Source organism: Pelophylax lessonae (assembly GCF_965119305.1).
Source record: "Pelophylax lessonae genome assembly, chromosome: 13".
Classification (NCBI taxonomy): Eukaryota; Metazoa; Chordata; class Amphibia; order Anura; family Ranidae; genus Pelophylax; species Pelophylax lessonae.
Window position 1 is genome coordinate 138,689,232 of NC_138780.1, and position 18,855 is coordinate 138,708,086.

The 18,855-nt window shown below is 41.7% G+C and overlaps 1 protein-coding gene across 1 annotated transcript in view; it reads left to right on the forward strand.

The window, feature by feature from the left end:
* Positions 1-18,855, forward strand: part of ARID4A (AT-rich interaction domain 4A) — a 135,812-nt gene that overhangs the window by 76,457 nt on the left and 40,500 nt on the right. The window contains exons 12-14 of the mRNA XM_082275233.1: positions 6,984-7,056; positions 17,365-17,459; positions 17,555-17,652. Coding sequence (XP_082131359.1) covers positions 6,984-7,056; positions 17,365-17,459; positions 17,555-17,652 — 266 coding nt within the window. The remainder of the gene's footprint in view (positions 1-6,983; positions 7,057-17,364; positions 17,460-17,554; positions 17,653-18,855) is intronic.

The window sequence follows — 18,855 nt, forward strand, 5'->3', positions numbered from 1 at the left end:
TTCTAGATTGGCGCATATTAGTGTTTATTAAATACACGTTCAAGGTATTCATTTTTGAGGTGATTAGTGCAGCACCTACACATAATATAGGTCTATCTAGATAGGCAGCCTAGCTACCAACTAGATGAGCATGCAAGGTAGACTAACGAAGTTACTGCTATCAGCCTGCAACAGGAAGAGCTGCTATTGACAGAATTTCCTGGTAGGAAACTTGGCAACAGGTTAACAAAAATGAATTGCTTAAAGTGTTTTTAAAGGCTCAAGGTGTGCAAAAAAAAAAACCTTGTGTGCAGCAGCCCCCTATAATACTTACTTAAGCCCCATCTTGATCCAGTGAGTTGCACAAGAGCAGCAGCCATCCGGTAAATCTCTCTCCCCATTGGCTGTCAATCACAGCCAGTCAGACAATGAGGAGAGAGAGGTGGCGGGGCCAAGCCACAGCTCTGTGTGTGGACACACAGAGCAGCAGCTCTGGAGCGAGCCTGCCTGGGTGCCCCCATTGCAAGCTGGTTGCTCTGGGGGAACTCAAAGAGTGCCAGAAAGGGACCAGAGAAAGGGAGGACCAGGGCTGCTCAATGCAAAACCACTGCACAGAGCTCTTAAAGCGGTACTATACTCCGCTTTTTAATTTTTACCTACAGGTAAGCCTATAATAAGGCTTACCTGTAGGTAAAATTAATATCTCCTAAACCTGCAAGGTTTAAGAGATATCCATCCTGCATGCAGCTGCTGACACCAGCGGCGCATGTGCTCTGAAGGTCCGGCGTATCTTGCCGAACCTTCAGAGCTCCTTGCTGGGAAGTGAACTCCTGCACACATGTGTGGGAGTGATGTCATCATGGCTCTAGCCCAGGGATCCTCAAACTACGGCCCTCCAGCTGTTGCGGAACTACACATCCAATGAGGCATTGTAAAACTCTGACATTCACAGACATGACTAGGCATGATGGGAATTGTAGTTCTTGAACAACTGGAGGGCCACAGTTTGAAGACCCCTGCTCTACTCACAGCGCCGGAGCCACCGAACCTGGAAGAGATGCTGAGCTCCCAGCAGTGTCCGGGCAACCATGTGGGGGGGGGGGGGGGCTTCGTTCTAAGGTTAGTATTTGATAATGTGCTAGTATGCTATGCATACTAGCACATTATGCCATTGTACTGCAGGGTTGTTTTTTTTTTTTTTTACAACCGCTTTAAGAGCCGGTTCACACTGAGGCGATCCGACTTGCCGGGGCGACTTGTGAAGTCGCGGTGCACAGCGCGCACCGCGACCTCGGAGCGACATGCACGGACTTCATATCATTGAAGTCACTGCAGGTCGCTCCAGGTCGCCCCAAAGTAGTACAGGACCCTTTTTCTAAGTCGGAGCGACTTGTGTCGCTTCTATTAGAACGGATCCTGTGCTAATCTATGGCAGGCGACCAAGTCGCCTGACAAGTCGCCCCAGTGTGAACCGGCTCTGAGTATGACATGTTTGTTAAAAAAGGAAAAAAAAAAAAAAAAAGCCTTTAATATCAATTTAAGAAAACTTTACACAGCAAGAAAGATTGCCAAACGTTCAGAAAAAAATAGAATTGTGTTTCCATACAATTTACAAATGATTGACTGGTTATCTTTAACGCCACATGAACAGCAGATCTAAATCTTCTAGACGTGGAAGGCGGGTCTCAGCAGAGCGTATTTATTAAAGTTGTTTTGAAACTCTGGTTGTAAGGGCGAATAATACATTTCTTCCGATATTTGCTTTTTTCCAGATGTATTTCTTGTAAAGTAGTGATTTAGCAAAAGATGTTTCTCATCGTTTTTCCCAAAGTTGCATTTGGTGCTTTGTTCTGCTTTTGCAATTTTATAGACTGATGTTTTATTATATTTTATGCTACTTTTATAATTCTAAAAGAATCCGTAACCTAATGTCCATAAGTTCCTAATACTACAATGAGATGACTGGGGCTGTCTGAGTGACTTGCTAAGTTGTTTACAAGCTTGGAGCAAGCTGCCCACTTTACACATGTGGGGCCCCTGAGCGGAGTTTTTGTGTGCAGCGAAGTATCCGACAGGAAATCCCACTGAAAGTTCTCTAGCCGTGACGCATGGAGTTAGTAGTAGATGTCCTTGACCCTTGTGCTCCTAAATGACCTCATGTATGTTCCTTGCAGCTAGGAGGGGTAAAACATTTGAAAAGAGAAGTAAGGGATAACTTGGTGGCTTAGCTTGCAATGTTAGTTCTTTTGTTCTGTTACCAGATCAGTGTAGCCATTGTATCAAGGCTGAATCCTTTTCTTCCCATCAGCACATGGCAGAATGAGGGGAGTACAGCACATAGTAGAACACTTGATGTGGTTATTGTGTCTGGTTGTACTGAAACATTTTCCCCCCTATACGATTGCTGATGGGATTTTTTTTGTCTATGTGAAAACACTGCTTTCTCCCCCTACTTGGGGGCTGCCTAGAGTGTTGCCATGGAAACATGGTGCTGGGCATAGAGCACGCATGCTCTACCGAGACAGGAAGGTTGAGCAGAGGCTTGGCGAGCTGCCAGGGGAGGTTCGCCAGATGCTTTGAAACGGGGCTGTCTTTTTCTTTTCTTCATGTAATGTCTGATTTTTCCCATACGGGAGGGAATGCAGGCAAGGCTGCGAGTGTGTAGCTATCCTGGGCAGGAGACCCACAGCAGGCCTATCTAAAAGCAGCACAGACACACGCCTGCTAGCTAGGACATGCATGAACAATTCTCTGTTTGAAAGGGAAAGCTGTGTCGGTAGGTAAGCATGATGTGATGTTATTTCTGCTGTGCTGATGGGGGGAGAGAAAGGGGGGGAGAGTGCGTGGGCTTTTGCATTGTATCATCCACTCTGTATATGTAATTTTATCTGGTCTGTGGCAACGCCAGTACAGTTGGACTGTGAAAAATGGATAGGGCTCACTCCTCAGCATATTTTCAGTGTTGGTCTCAGAAGGAAGTATGCATGCCTCCAACAGAAAGGCATGCGGAGTGCTACTGACATGGGGAGGCAGGGCATGCTTGCAGACAATAAGTGTGCTGCCGTTCCCTTTTCCTACCTATTTAATAAAGAGATCAGGAATGATCTTCCTCCCCTTGTCATTGGGTGGGTACTTGCTCCAGCCTGCAAATCATTAAACGCTTGGTTGCTTTTGCCTATCTGTGCATAGACGTTAAGTTAAAGTCAAGCTGCAGCATAGAAGATCGGTAAGGGTGAGCTAGATCACAGGCTCTTAAGAAATGAGGTGACAGCATATAGGAGTAAATACCTTTTTGCATATAGCCTTGAAGGTGCATGAGTCCACATGCATGAGGTTTACATCATAATCCTCTACCATGACTAGGTATTTGTTGAGAGCTGTCAAAAAACATGCATATTGATAAAGCAATAGTTTGCATGGTTTTACTGTCTACAGATTACCACAGGACGTCTGCAAGGATTTTATCTCTGGCTAAATACAACCTATATATTAAAAAAAAAAGGGGGGGGGGGGGAGAGCCTGAGTCTTATGAAAAGGCCCAAGGTGTTTTTTTCTTTAAAGTTGTCTTGTCTTGCTCTGTGTGCTCCTAACACTGTCCCATTGAGAATCTGCTGCTTAGCAATGATCTGGTCATATGTTAAGCAGGTGGGTGTGTTTTGAGCCAGAAGCTTCATTTCGCTAATAAGTCCATCTGTATTTTCTACTATGGAGCTGAATGAACGTGCTCACTGGTGTGGGATGGCATGTATTCAGCCATTTTTCCTGCATGCTGTACTTCCTATTGTGCATGCCATTTCCAATTAATGTCTCCCCTTATGACTAGCCTGCCTGTCTCTCCTTTGCTAATACAGCACAATGAAGACTGTACATGGACAGGTTTTATGCAGCTGTGCATTTCTCTTTTGGTTTGCCGTGATTTTCTTCTTTTTTTTTTTTTCGTGTACACCCAATGCTGTAATATAGTACAGTCAATGCAAAGCTGCACACAAAGAACACCTGGAAAGCTTAGGAAATCTCTACTTAAAGGGGCTTTTGTACATGTTAAGCTCCATACACAAAGCTAAAACACAAGGTTAAAGAAATAAGACTGATATTTGAATACAAAAGTCACATGGCTGAAAAGTTCCTTATCTTTGTGTAAATCTTTGTGAATTGAGCCAGATGTGTTCATGTACCATCAATACAACATGTGCGTTCTTTATTATTGCCACTTAATTCACCCGCTAGTGCTGCTTGGGCTGTGATTAGGCAGCCATCATAAAAACATAATAATGTCCCATCCAATGTGGCCACTAGGTCCCATAAAAGCAGACATGGTTAGTCCATATGTTAAGTCTGCGTACTCAATATGCTGCAGAACCCAGTAAAGTAAGCACCCAGGCCCTGATATTTAATATGACTGGGAACTGCAGCTACTTCCTCACATGTACTAGTCTGATTCACACACAGGTTTCCCATCCCCAGGTATTATTGGGCCAGCTTTGTTTAAATGAATGCTTACTGTTAAAGGTCTGGTCATTGTGGAGGCTGTAATACACTGTAGCAGCTTGTGCTTCATATAGTAAGCTGTGCCCATACCTTCACACTTCCCTTCTGCGCCTGTCACCTGCCCGCCTCTTCACCTAGGCCAATCAGAGAATGTATTGATAAAAATACAATGCTGTTCTTCAAATGCTGAGCTGTCGTAGGATTTACTCTGGTTTCTTTCCAGATGCAGAAAGTTAGTGTGTAACACTCGTCCAGGAAGACGGCACTGCCTATGGTAGTGGCTGGACCATTCTGTAATAGTAAGCGTTTTTTGAACCAAGTTGGCCCAATAAACTTTTGAAGTGACAGGTAACATGGAGTTGTGGTTAAAATTTGAGTGATAGCTAAGGAAAATAACTTTTTTGGTAAGAACATTAATCCATTAGTCATATAGTTAAAATGAGTAACCCCAATGGCCAGTGTCACATCTTAGAAAACCCTACCTCAAAAGGTTTACAGCATTCCATGTAAATCTTTGTTTTACAAACTCTAGGAAAAACTTTTTTTTTTTTGTTCATTTTGGATGGAGCAAGGGAGGGTTATATCATACCCTCTAGGGTTTTATTTTTATTATTTAAGTCTCATTGTGGAGATTTACCTTCACTTCCTATCCCATAACCAAAACAGTGTGTTGAAATCCCTGCAAACTAAAGGAAGTTCCTTGGGGGACCCCAGGTCTCCAGAACTAGTGTCCCCATTGGAAGATTTACCCTATAGTACTTTTCTGGGAACAACCCAAAATGTGGTTTTTTTTTTTTTTTTTTTTTTTTTTGTAAACCGGACAAATGGGGCGAATCTCCCTTTTAAAGCGGTTGTAAACCTAGAAAAAAAAAACCCTGCAAGACAAAGGCATAATGAGCTAGTTTGCGCGCGGGAGTCATTTTCCGGCAAGCTCCCGGCAAGGGAAGCTGAAGGTCCGCCGGACCTTCAGAGCGCATGCGCCGCTCGCGTGAGCGGCTGCATGCACTGCAAATATCTCCTAAACCGTGCAGGTTTAGGAGATATTAATTGTACCTACAGGTAAGCCTTATTATAGGCTTACCTGTAGTTAAAAGTGGGGAAAAAAGCGGTATACTACCGCTTTAATGGGGACACAGACTGCAATAAAAACTAACAGGTGTTCTAATCCCTCTCCACTCTATCTAACATTAAATCTTCCATACATACCGTAGAACAATTACATGGGAACTTGAATATAAAAGTATAATTAGTAAACTCAGTTTTTGTTGTCATTTCCTCATTGCAGCCAATTAGATTCAAAGTTTCAGATACCTTCAGCTTTAACAAGTTGATGGGCAGCACAGGAAGTTCTAAGAGCTGACCCTTTTGATGCATGCGGCATACAAGTATCTCTACTCTGTTCTAAAACCAGTTAGTTTGGTTAGAGAACTGGGAGCCTTCTGGTCAAATTCGTTTTTTTCTGGTTGTTTGAGAAATTTCAGGGATCGCACATCACAATGACTTAAATTTAAGTTGTGGACTTGCTATGTACAGGAGCCTTCATTGCATTGTTGAAATATTATTTGGTTTCAAGACATTAGCAAAAGTAATTTTATTTCTGTCAGTTTAAACGTTAAAATGAAGACAAGGGCTTTTAAATGTGGTTTTGAACCCTAGCATAAGCAAGGTAGGAGAGTAATATTCAGTTGTCAATGGCCACACTAAACTTCAAATAGGTGAGATCTTAAACATTTTTTGCTAGGTTTTAAAAATACCGTAATTATACTTGATGAAATGGGCAGTATATTTGGTATGTTTTAAAAATATACCTGATGAAATGGGCAGTATATTTGTATAATCTGTGTACAGGGCTTTCACATTTGTGCTAGATTTTTTTTGACTTTTTTTTTCACCTAAACCAATGAGAGCAAAATTTTCAGTTGCTGCCTGGTGAGTCTGCAAAGTTGCGGAATAAATTGCCTTAAGGCCCCATTCACACTAGTGCGACTTGTCCCGCGATTTTGGACCGCAAAATCGCATGACAAGTCGTTTTCCATTATTTTCAATGAGCCCCATTCATATCAGTGCGTTTTTGAAGTCGCACCGACTTCAAAGTAGTTCCTGCACTACTTTGCCACGATTTTAATGCGTTTTGAGGCATATAGCCTTGCCATTGCTTTCAAAATCGTGGTAAAATTGCGTCGCATAAGTGTGAATGGGGCCTTACCTGTGGTAAATGTGGCAGGACCTAATGCCAGTAGTTGAAGAGTGTAGAAGTCTGTTTAAATATAAACTGCAAATAGTAAAATGCATATTTCTGGTAGTCATTTCTATAAGTGCCTTGTTATACGTTTCCTACACAACCCATTTTAATGTTACTAAATAACCTGAAATCCTATATTCTTGTTTGATGGATCTATACTAATACATTGTGTTCACTGTGCTTTAGATTCACAACCATTCTTGCAAAACATACTTTGAATATGAATTGTAGTTGTCTATTTTTATATATATTTACTTGTTTCTTTATCTTGTAGCCTGAGGAGGAGGCAGACCCTGCAGAAAGGGATAACTTCTTACAGCAGCTTTACAAGTTTATGGAAGACAGAGGTAATGTGTAGCCAAATGTAAAACCATTTGTGTCTCTTTGAATCAGAGGTGACAAGACTCTATTAAGTAACAAGCAGGAGGAAATATGTTTTGCTTGTACTGTAAGTCGTCTGCACATCAAAATAAAGCAGGTATAGGTGGTCAGGCTTGCACTTACAAGCTTGACCATCCACAATTCAGTTAGTAATGTCTACATCTGAATTGTATTTAAGTGAACCTGCCAGCTACGCAAGTGTAGTAATCCATGCAGTTGGATTTGGCTTTGTGAATTACTGCACTTTGCGGGTTCCATTTTTCTTTGTACTGCCTTACGGAAAAAAACTTGGTAAAGGGAAGAAACTGTCTTGAGAGCTTTGTCACGACATTTGAAGTTGGTACTATTCCTGAGGTATGACACCACTTGTGCATTGTATAATACAGACCTTTTAAGAATATGTTGTAAAGGTGACATCCGAAAGATTAAACAACTCAAAACACATACAAGTAGAATGCAATGAGCCACTAATTATTTAGGTGTGGTAAGAAATAGTTTTGTAAATATTGCATCGTAAGCCATTTTTTTTTTAAACTGCAGACACTGGCTGTCTATAAAGTGTAAGCGATCTTACCTAAATAATCGCTTATTAGTAGTTATTAAAGTGTATCTTGGGAAAAATGTTGGAAAAAAAAAACATATGTGGTACATATCTGCAATACATGCACATTTCTCCATATTTTATCTATTTAAAGACCCTGCAAAGACAGAAAAATACCTGTTGATTTTCCAGTTATGCACTCCGCTCCTAAGGCAGGCCATACATTGTGCAATTTTTCTTTTCTTCCACAATGGGTGGAAGTAAAGAAAATTGCTCGATTTTCCCCCATCAACACATTCACGTGCACTGTGTACATAGCACACCCCTAAACCTTGAATCCTGTACATGGTGCATTCTGTACGTAATGCACTATTAAACCCTGCAATCTGTACCTAACACACCTCAGATACAACCGGCCTTTTCAGGGAAACCATACTGCTGATGCGGTCCACGATGAAATTGACAATAGACTAAAGGTGTAGCGCTGATCAATGAAATTAAAAAAGAACAAAAGTCCACATCCAAAGGGAAGAGAGCCACAGATGGTGTCCACTCCAAACCAATAAAAGTTCTTATAAGTGAAGCTGAAGAAGAGCCATCACCAGATTTAATCACACTGACTCTTACCAGATAGCCATTACCCTCATCACAAAGGTCACAGACAGCAGAGATCCTAAATCTGATATCGGTAACAGAGAGGATCCTCTCAGCGTTTTGTTGTGTGGTAATCTATCCCCCCTCCTCACGGAGTCCTCAGTTCATGTGGGAATATGGCAAAACACCTCTCATAGTGCAATACGAATTAAACGATTTATTGAAAAAACGTATAGCAACTTACATCTGGACAGGATAAAGACAGCGTGTAATGTTTCCTCCAGTGTTTAATAGCGCTTGTTGGTTTCCAACCAACAAAATGGCCGCCGTGTCCACTGTCCGTGCTCGCGTCACACACCGTATGCTCCTCCCAACGTGTGTAATTTCAATATTCTCTGTCAGGAATTCTGTAGAATTTGCAGTAAGTGAATTTAGAGTCAGAACTGCCAGTGCAGGCAGTGTGACCGCATTGACTGAAAGCAAGCAGTCAGTATAGGCTGAGTAACCTATTATACAGGCAGTATGACCTAAATTACATAGTATCTGTCAGGAGTTCTATAGAATTTGCATCAGTGAATGCAGTATTGTAGTTATAGATGATGCTTGCAACTATACAAGTGACCACCGAGGTGCTTTCTCATTTTTCTCTTTTTTAAGGTGTTCCCCTTTAAGTGGATATATACTTACACAATGTAACTTGAGGGAGATGGAGGTATGCACCCTTGTTTTGGAAAAAAGTAGTGTCTGCCATATCTGGTCCCTTAGAAATTAAGGCATGGTTAGTTACTGACCCTCCCATAGAGGATATGCTTGATTTTAAGGATCCTATTGACACAAGCTTGGAGATTGTTCCAATACTTCTTATATATTTATATAGCGCCGACAGTTTACGCATCGCTTTACAACTTGAGGGTAGACAGTACAAATACAATACACTTTAATACAGTAGGCATCAGAGGGCCCTGCTCATTAGAGCTTACAATCTAAGACTCATACCTTGTATGAGCCTGCTGTCAATAAACATGTAGAACAGTGTTTTTCTATGCATGCCTTTTGAAGAACAATGTCACTTTGGAGCTGCCCTGCACCCCCTCATTAAGGTTGTAATTAAGGGGTAAGAGTATTTATCTGCCTCATCAGAAAAAGCCTAGACATCAGGAAGCAAAATCTCATCTCTCCCTTTGAAACCAAACCTTTGTTTTCAATTGCTTTAAATCCATCAGGTCTATCGTGGCCATGTCCCCATGCATATCCCCATTTTTCCAGCTTGGCTTTGCTTTGCCGTGGGTCTCCCAACACTTCCAGTTGATAGCCCTGTCACTCAGCCATTCCTTTGCTGCTCGAGTGTTCAAAGTTCTAGCTGCTGTACTAGCCTTGCTATGCTCTCAGGGTATTCCCATTATGAGATACCTGGACATCCTCCTTTTGAGTTACCAGTCAGCACCAGTTCTGTCCAAAAATGTAGCATGGCCAATTCAAACCTTGAAAAAAATTTGGATTGAATCCTGAACCATCAGAGCCAACATATCTCTTGTAGTTTTTGGGTCTTCTCCTAGACACCACTCAAGCCAGACATGTTCTTTCCCAGGAGAAACTTCTGCCCCCAGACTCAAATTTGTCAGAAGTGAAGAGTCAGGCGATTCCTGCACCAAAGGAGGGTGTGGAGGCTATTGGTAGCCTCATTTGAACAGTCCCAGTTTCACTCTAGAACATTACAATGTAACTATCATCATGTCCATTATTCTCTGGGGAAAATAAAGTTGTCCGACACAGAGGAGTAGGTTGCCTCTGGCCTTCGTTCTTCTCTATTGGAAGATCCCCACAACAGATGACAGCCTGATGAGCTGGGAAGGAGTCAGGCTCATGCTTCAGATAATGGGGACCCTATCTCTCGAGGTCCAGTTTACCATCCTGCTTCATGGTCACTGTTCTTGAATCCCAAATCTCTTGGAAGACAGGGATATCACTGAATAGGGAAGTCCTACTATGGTAAATGCCAGGAAGTTCATTTTCTGCAAGGTCTGCAACGAAAAAAAAAAAGCTCACTACGCTTGAGGCAGGGAATGAAATCCATAACCAGAAACGTTGTGGGACTCCAACTTTTTGCAACCTGACGTGGATCAACAGTTGTCCCTCAATAATATCAGCGGCCCAATCTCTACACTTCTCTTGTTTCAGAGACTACTAGATTCCCATTCTTTGAATAAGACCCTTTTTTCAGGGAGTTTCACATGTAGCTCCTCCTCCTGTGACTTACCTGCATCTCTGTGAGATCTAAATTTTTGGTTCTTTCTGCACTTCAAAAAATCCCTTTTTAAAACCTACTAGGAAAATTACCCTTTTCACTCCTATTCACAAGGTGGCTTTCCTTGTCGCTATCACCTCTGCAAGGCTGGTTTCTGAGCTGGCACCTTTGTCCTGTAAATGACCATGGAACCATTTTTGGCCTTGCATAAGGACAAGATGGAGTTGAGACCTGAAGCTTCCTTCCTAAGGTGGCTTCAGCTTTTGGCCTCAACAGGGATATTCTTCCGTTCTTCTGTCTGGCTCTGGTGCATCAGAAGTAGATCTCCCTTCTATGTCTGGATGTAGTATGTGTTGTGTAGGTTTTAACTCACAACAACTGCTTCTGTTAGAAATACTACCTCTGTCATTCCCGATGGTCCCCACAAAGGGGAAGAACCAGCTTCTCATGCCACCATATATTAAGGGACACAGGTCCAGTCCCTCTGTCTGTCTAATCTTTCTGCTGGTATTGATTTTCTACAAAATTTGAGGTATGCTGGGTGTGGGAGGAGAAATATGGAGTCAGTCACTCTTTTGTTTGCTAGCATGCAAACCTTCCTGTATGCGGCAGTATAATCCAGTTGTCTATGAATCTTGTGTCCCTCAATGAACTCCTAACTATGGGTGTAACATGTTGCTAAAGGTGATTTGGCAACCTGACCTAATCGGCCATTTGGGGCTGACCCTATACAGGTGCATCTCATAAAATTAGAATATCATCAAAAAGCTGGTTTATCAGTAATTCAATTCAAAAAGCGAAACTCGTATGTTTTATATAGATGCGTTACCCACAGAGTGATATGTTTTCAAGCATTTCTTTTATTTTGACGATTATGGCTTGCAGCTAGTGAAAACCCAAAATTCAGTATGTTAGAAAATTAGAATATTAAATAAGACCAATAAAAAAAAAAAAAAAAAAAAAAAGATTTTAAATACATAAATGTTTGCTTACTCAAAAGTATGTCCATGTACAGTATAGTATGCACTCAATACTTTGTTGGGGCTCCTTTTGCATTAATTACTGCATCAATGCGGCGTGGCATGGAGACGATCAGCCTGTGGCACTGTTGAGGTGTTATGGAAGCACAGGTTGCTTTGCTTTCAGCTCATCTGCATTGTTTGGTCTGGTGTTTATCTTCCTTTTGAAAATAACCCACAGATTCTTTATGGGGTTTAGGTCAGGCGAGTTTGCTGGCCAGTCAAGCACAGTGATACCATGGTTATTAAACTAGGTATTGGTACATTTGGCAGTGTGGGCAGGTGCCTAGTCCTGATGGAAAAATGAAATCTGGATCTCCATAAAGCTGGTCAGCAGAGGGTGCAGGAAAGATACTGGCAGCATGCTTCAGTGTTTGTAGCGGATGGTAGCCATTTTCCCTTAGTCTGGTTGGCAGGCCATGTTTGTGTAGTCAGATGATGTCACGGGGGCCATTTTCCCTTAGTCTGGGAGATGCTGGAGACAACTGAAGTCTCATGGGGATGCTGAAGCTCCTTCTCTTCCTTCTTAGTGTTCTCTTCCTGTGCTCGGGCCATGAAGATGCTGGGTTTGAATTCTCGTCGCTCCTCAGGTCGGTAAGGTCTTTGGGGGTCCTTGTTAACTCTCGCTCTGCTGATAGGTACCTTGAGCCTTGAGGGGATCCTTTAGTGGTGCTAAAAGATTGTTTGTTTTTGTACTGCAAGGTCTTCCTTTCCTTTTATGGAGCCTCAGGGTCACATCTTCCCCCACTGACCCCCTCATGGAGGTGGCAGGTTCCTTGGAACCCCAGCTTCCCATGGTTGCACTGATGGCGGTCCTGCAGTCCTTAGTGTCCCATGTGGAAGTGGCGTATGGGCAAAGGCCCAGGAGGAAGCATCCCTTCTCCTTCCCCCTGCTCAGGCGTCTCATCTGATTCTGAGCCTGATGCTGCCATGGATGTGGCCTGTCCAGGAAAGCTTAATATCACACCCCCTAATCCATCGGATAGTGAGCATGATTCCTTCATGGTCGCAGCAGAGAAGGAAAAAGCGCTGGTAGAAGCACTTATCACTACAATGCGTGAGACTTTAAAAATGGAGTATGCGGCTGATGTAGCCAGGTATGTGGCTGTGTCTTTTTGGTACGCACAATTTGCATCATACTCCAATGGTGTTTGCTTATATGCCTTATTTTGACAGGTTTTCCTGTAAGGAATGGGAACAACCAAAATTACACTTTGTGGTACCCAAACGTTGGGCTTTACGTTACCCTTTTGAGGAGTCACTTTTAAAAAAGTGGGCTAGTCCACCATTGGTGGACCCTTTCCAGGTTCAATAAAGCAACCATGATCCCAGTAGAGGAATCCCCATCCTTTAAGGACCGGGCTGACAAGAAAGCGGAGGCTGTGGCACGCAGTATGTTTACTATAGCTGGTTCGTCATTGCTACCAGTCTTTGCCTCAGCCCTGGTGTCTCAGACCCTAACTAAATAGGCCAAGCTTGCGCCAGGGCATGAGGGGTGAGCAGGTCCTCGCTGCTTATGTTGATTAAGCTGACCAGTTGATCCATGGACTGCAGTTTATTTGTGATGCAGCTTTGGATACAGCTCCTGTGCTGTCCAAACTTTGTTTCAGTGGTGGTGATTAGGTGCGTACTGTTGCTTAGCAATTGGTCCGCAAACCAAGCCTCTAAGAATTCTCTCATTGATCTGCCCTTTCAAGGTGATCACTTGTTGGGGCTACCCTGGATGCTTCTTTTGGCCGCAACGTTTGGCAGGTTGCTGTTTAAGAGGGGCTGTTTTCCTCTTGAGGGGTGTTTTTTTCTTTAAACCTTTATTTTTCAGACTGCTTACCTAGAGCAGAGGGGGGGGGTTCTATACCAGCTGAGCATGGCCCATGGGCATAGCCAGGTGTTTTTTGTTCTGCCTAGTCCTTCTCCTGGAGGAGGCATTTTAACCCACTAGTTATGATTTATGGAGCGCTGTGTTTTTCGATTAGCTCGGAGAAATGGATGTTATGGGAAGTACAAAAATCCCATTATTTTACAAGAAATATTGTTAAAGAATATAACCTTTCGTAACATGTTACACCTATATTCAGAGTAGAACATGTTACGAACAGACCACCTCCCCGATCTCTGCTGTGTCAGCTGGCAGGGTTCTTCTCCCACCCTGCTACCTGTCACAATTGAGAAAAAAAGTTTCCGAGCCTTGCTTTGCCCACCTGGCCGCGTCCACTCTCTCCGTGGAAAACTACAAAGTCCGGCAGCCTTTGCAGCAGTCAGCTTGTAGTTGTGAATGAACTACCACAGCGCTGTGGTAGTTCATTAATGCTTCCTGTCAGATTTTATATGCTTGCCTGTATGGGATGTATGGGCAAGTAGATACCCTGGCAGATCCATTTGGAGAGATCTGCTGTTGGCTGGTGCAATGCTTTACAGGCTCCAAATAAAAAATTTTAAAAATGCACCTGGAAAAAAATGTGCATTGATGCTTTTTTTTCAAAAAGTTAACTTATCCCTTAAAGCAGATGGATTTTCCATTATGGTTACTAGTCGGTATCTTCTTTTAGAAAAAAAAAAACTTTTGAAGAGGAAACCCTTTTTTGTAATGGATTATAAAGGCCAAATGTGACACATATGGTCATTCCAGTCCAGCCACTTGTATTGTTAAAGGGAACAATGGAAGCAATTGTACAAGTCACATACATTTGCTTGTGAGCTACTGCATATGTCCTGTTTGATGTCCTAGTTGATATCTCTCAGCCTCAGGATTTATCCACTTTGAAATGTTCTTTCTTTGAAGATAGTCTGCCTGTGTGTGGACATCATTAGTCACAGCTCAGGTGCACAAAAGCTTTTTTGTCGAGTTGCATTGCATTAGATAGTGTTTTTTTTTTTTTATGAACTCTTGTTTGATCTAAAGCCCATTGCTAGATTGCACAATAATAATTCCTATTTATCATTTATCTTCCCTTGTTTTGATATTTTTGTTAAGGCCATGTCTACAACATTTTGATTTTATCATGGAGCTTAAACATAGAATACCAGACAAGTGCCTACATGCACATTTTACTATGCGTATAAGTTTACGGTTTTATCTGCCAATGGTTTTACAGAATTGCTCAGCCATTGTTGTGACTCGCATGCTTCATAGGCAGGTGACACCTTTAGTACCTGGTTTGTCATTGCAGCTTTGATTCACCTAATTATTGGGCAAGGCATTGCATTCATCACTTCTGTCCTGTGGGCTGGAAGGTGATCTAGGAGCCCCCTGAAGTAAACCTTTTTCTATTCAGTGTCTTGTAAATTTCAAGAAAGTCTGACTCTGAATTGCTCGAAAAACCGCATGGATGACTTCAGTATTTTTCAGGCTGCCTAGAGTTTAACTTTAAAATATAAAATGCTGGAATAATCTTTGAGCTGACTGAATTGTCCTAATAAAATTTAAAGTAGAAATTCAGTCAAATTCTAACTATACTTAAACCTTTCCCCAACCCAATTCTAAGTCTAATCTACATTGAAAGGAAAGATGCCTCTGCTTGCCTATTCTGAGGGAAGCACTCCGGTTGGGTCACATGATCTCTCCATCAGCCAGCTTCAGTGAAGAGGAGACTTTGCCCACAACAGCTGCAATGCCTATGCAGTGACGTCACCAATGGATTTCCTATAGGGCATCCATTGTCTGCTTTCTCTTCTCCACCCAGAAGCTAGTGCTGGGAGCCAAACATGGGACCCGACCAGAGTGCCTTCAGTATAGCACAGTTTAGACCACTTTCATTTCACATGAGTTGTTAGAATAGGCTTAGAATGGGAAGGGAGCATGTTTAAGTATAGTTAGAATTTGACTGGAGGTACACTTTAAGATCTTCTTTCTTATGTGTAATACTGATTTGCTGTGAATGTTTTAATTTGTATGGTCAATATTTATGTCTGTGAAACTTCCTTCAAAATCATTCATTCTTTTAAATCCTTGCAGTATGATAAACATGTGAAGATTTAATTTTACGGTTGGTAAAAACTGATTTTGCCAAAGCTAAAAGGTTTACAATGATGAAATTGTAGGCTAGGTACCTCTCATCAACCTGATTTTGGTCTTTTTACTTTTTACAGTGGCTGCCTCCAAGCGTCAGGCTGTAGGCTGTCCCTCACCCATTGACCTGACCAAGGGCCCATGCCACGGGGGTGCTCGGCTCCCCAAGGCAGTGACTCCGTCTGTAAGTTTGGTCGGTCTGTGTGGGGGCCCTGAACTGTTCGTTTTTCTCTTGGTTTTGGAAAGATTCTTTTTCTTTTTTTTAAATTGCCTATATTTCTCATACTAGGGTAACTCTGGAAATGCCAGATAGGTCCATAGGTCCTTCTTTTCTTTCTTTTTTTTTTTTTTTATTTTCCCTATGTTCAGAAGTGAAAAGGTTTCAAGCTCTCATCGATGAATAGTAGAAATTTGCAGTACGGCCAATCATGTCCACTTTATCATATAGCAGTAGACTTTTGTCATGCATAAATTATCTAAAGTTAATCAATCTTTATCATTAAGATCAAATAGGTGTTCACACAAACTTTTGTTCTCCTAATGTGACTTTGAATGTTGTTTTAAAAGACATGAATGAGAAAATGCGTAATGTATAATTGGATATTCCACTTCCTCCTCTGCCACAATAGGCATGCAACCAATAGGTTAGCTTTTAATCTTACTCAAGGTATTCATACTGGATATGGTATTTTTTAGTGACAGACTTTCCATTTCAGCCATACACACATTGTGGAAGTTGTCACGCTTAAGTGCCAGTTCACACTGATGCGGCTGCGGCGATCGCATGTAATGTCAGAGCGCACTGCTCCTTCATTACATGCGATCGGCTGTGCGGTGCGAGTTTAGCCATACACTTTTGTATGGCTAAATTCGCACCGCAGCAAAGACGCACAGGACCCTTTTTTGCAGCCGCATCAGGATCGGATCGCACAGCAGTTCACACTTGTGCGATCCGATTATGTGCGAACTGCAAGATCGCACTGCGATATGCGATCAAACTGGGGGTGTCGTTAAGATTACATTGACACCCCCAGCATATTGCATATGGCAGTGTGAACTGCCAGGGGTGCGTTTGCGATGCGGGAACAGGCTGCGAATTCGCAGCCTTCCCGCATCGCATAAGTGTGAACCGGGGGGCTAAGAGGCCCTTTTTTTTTTTTTTTTTCTTTTTTTTTTTTTTTCTAAACCGATCTAACACTATATTCACATGCAGACTACAGAGTGTGGCAGACATATGGGCTGTGCAGATATTACATCATCATGCTTGATTTTGATCAAGGGAAGCCAACAGTGTGGGTTTTTGATTTCTCTTCAGACTCATGGATGAGTATATACAGCTGTATTTTTACCTGACAGAGGGAAACATAGTAATCAGTAGGGGCTATTAGCTGTGCCAATAAAAATTGTCCATAAATTAGATCTGAAATAACCTTCTGTATTTCTACCAGACAATCCATATAGGATAATAGCTAAAGCAATCCAGGAATTCCTGTAGTGGAAGCAGTTTAAAGGTGTTTGAGAAGTGGGGGCATCATCACTGTGATCTTCTTCTTGCCATTTTCTACCTTACCTACTGGAGGGGAGGGGGGTGAGGAGGTATCTTTTGAATGTTCTAATTTATAATTGTAAATGTGAAAAGCCAGGTATTTTATTTGTGGTAACCTGTACAGTGGTCCTTTTAGTATAAGAATAATGATGGTCTGTGAAGTTTGCATACTGCCATCCTTGCAGTTAGTGCATACAAGGAAGACCCTCTCTTACATTCTATGAATCGATTTACACCACTGTTGAAAAGTCAGTACTTGTGCAAGCAATAATGTTGTCCAAATATATTTTTATAAATGTTTATTCTTTTGCCTGTGTTTGCAGGAACCCCAATCAATAAGCCTCCAGTATTGGGATATAAAGATCTGAATCTTTTCAAGCTTTTTAGGCTAGTCTATCATCAGGGGGGTTGTGACAATGTAAGTAGACTTACTGTTTCGGGCTAATTGTTAAATGTTTTTTTTTTTTTCTTCTCTTTAATTTTTATATTAACATTTTCTCATTTTTCTGGTAGATTGAAAGCGGTGCTGTATGGAAGCAAATTTATATGGACCTTGGCATTCCTATTTTGAACTCTGCTGCATCCTACAATGTAAAAACCGCGTACAAAAAGTAAGTGACTGTTTTAAAAAAAAAAACAAGAAAAAACCCAATTCATGGGTTGATGTTAAAGACATACTCAATCTTATGTGGGCGCCAAAACAGGGTTCGAAGTCATTGGACCTGTATTACAGGGAGATATGTAAATTATGTTCTTGAGTCATCTGGTTTAAGTGAGAGCTACAGAGCTAGAAGTGTGTGTGCAGTCCACATCTGATGGTGGGAGTGTATGTGGTACTGGATAATGGTGGAACATTTCAGTGACGTGAGTAGAAGTGATGTTTTTATGCCCTTTGAAAAGCAAATTGTATAACCTCAAATTTTTCAGTGTTTTTTTTTAATTTTATTTGTGGTTTGTGGGGAGATTCCAATAGACCCCTGAAGGTATGCTGTCGTATCTAGCACCAAACTGTTAGTAAAAGATCCTTTTAATTCCTTTGCGAGGTGGGATCGGTTTGTCAGCAAATCCCACAGATGCTTGATTGGATTGAAATATGGAGAATTTGTAGGCCAAGTCAACAACTCAAACTGATTGTGTTCCTGAAACCATTCTTGAGCCATGTTTGCAGTGTGGCAGGCACGTTTTTCTGCTGAAAGAGGCCACTGCCATCAGGGAACACTGTTTCAATGAAGAGATCTATGTTTAGGTAGTTGTGTCAAAGAAGCATCCACATGAATAGCCGAACCCAAGGTTTTCCAGCAGAACATTGCCCCAAGCATCACACTGCCTCTACCAGCTTGCCTTTAAGCGATGCACATGCAGCCATCCCATATACATCATATACATATTTCTGAAAGCATCTTTAATTTACAGCTTTCTTTTCACACCTGTCTAAAACTTTTGCGCAGAAGTGTGTGTGTGTGTGTGTGTGTAGATGTATATATGTATGTATATATGTGTATATATATATATGTATATGTATGTATATATATATATATATATAATATATATATATAATAAAATACTGCTCAAAAAAATTAAAGGAACGCTTTTGAAAGTATTGCATCAGGTCAGTTAAACTGGGATATTCATCTGGTCAGTTAAGTAGCAGAGGGGGTTGTTCAGTTTCTGCTGCTTTGGTGGTAATAACATTTAGGAGGTGCACTAAATGGGCAACAATGAGACTACTTCCAGAACAGAAATGGTTTCACAGGTAAAGGCCACTGACATTTTTTTCCCCTACTCATCTTTTTCGGACTGTTTTGCATTTGGCT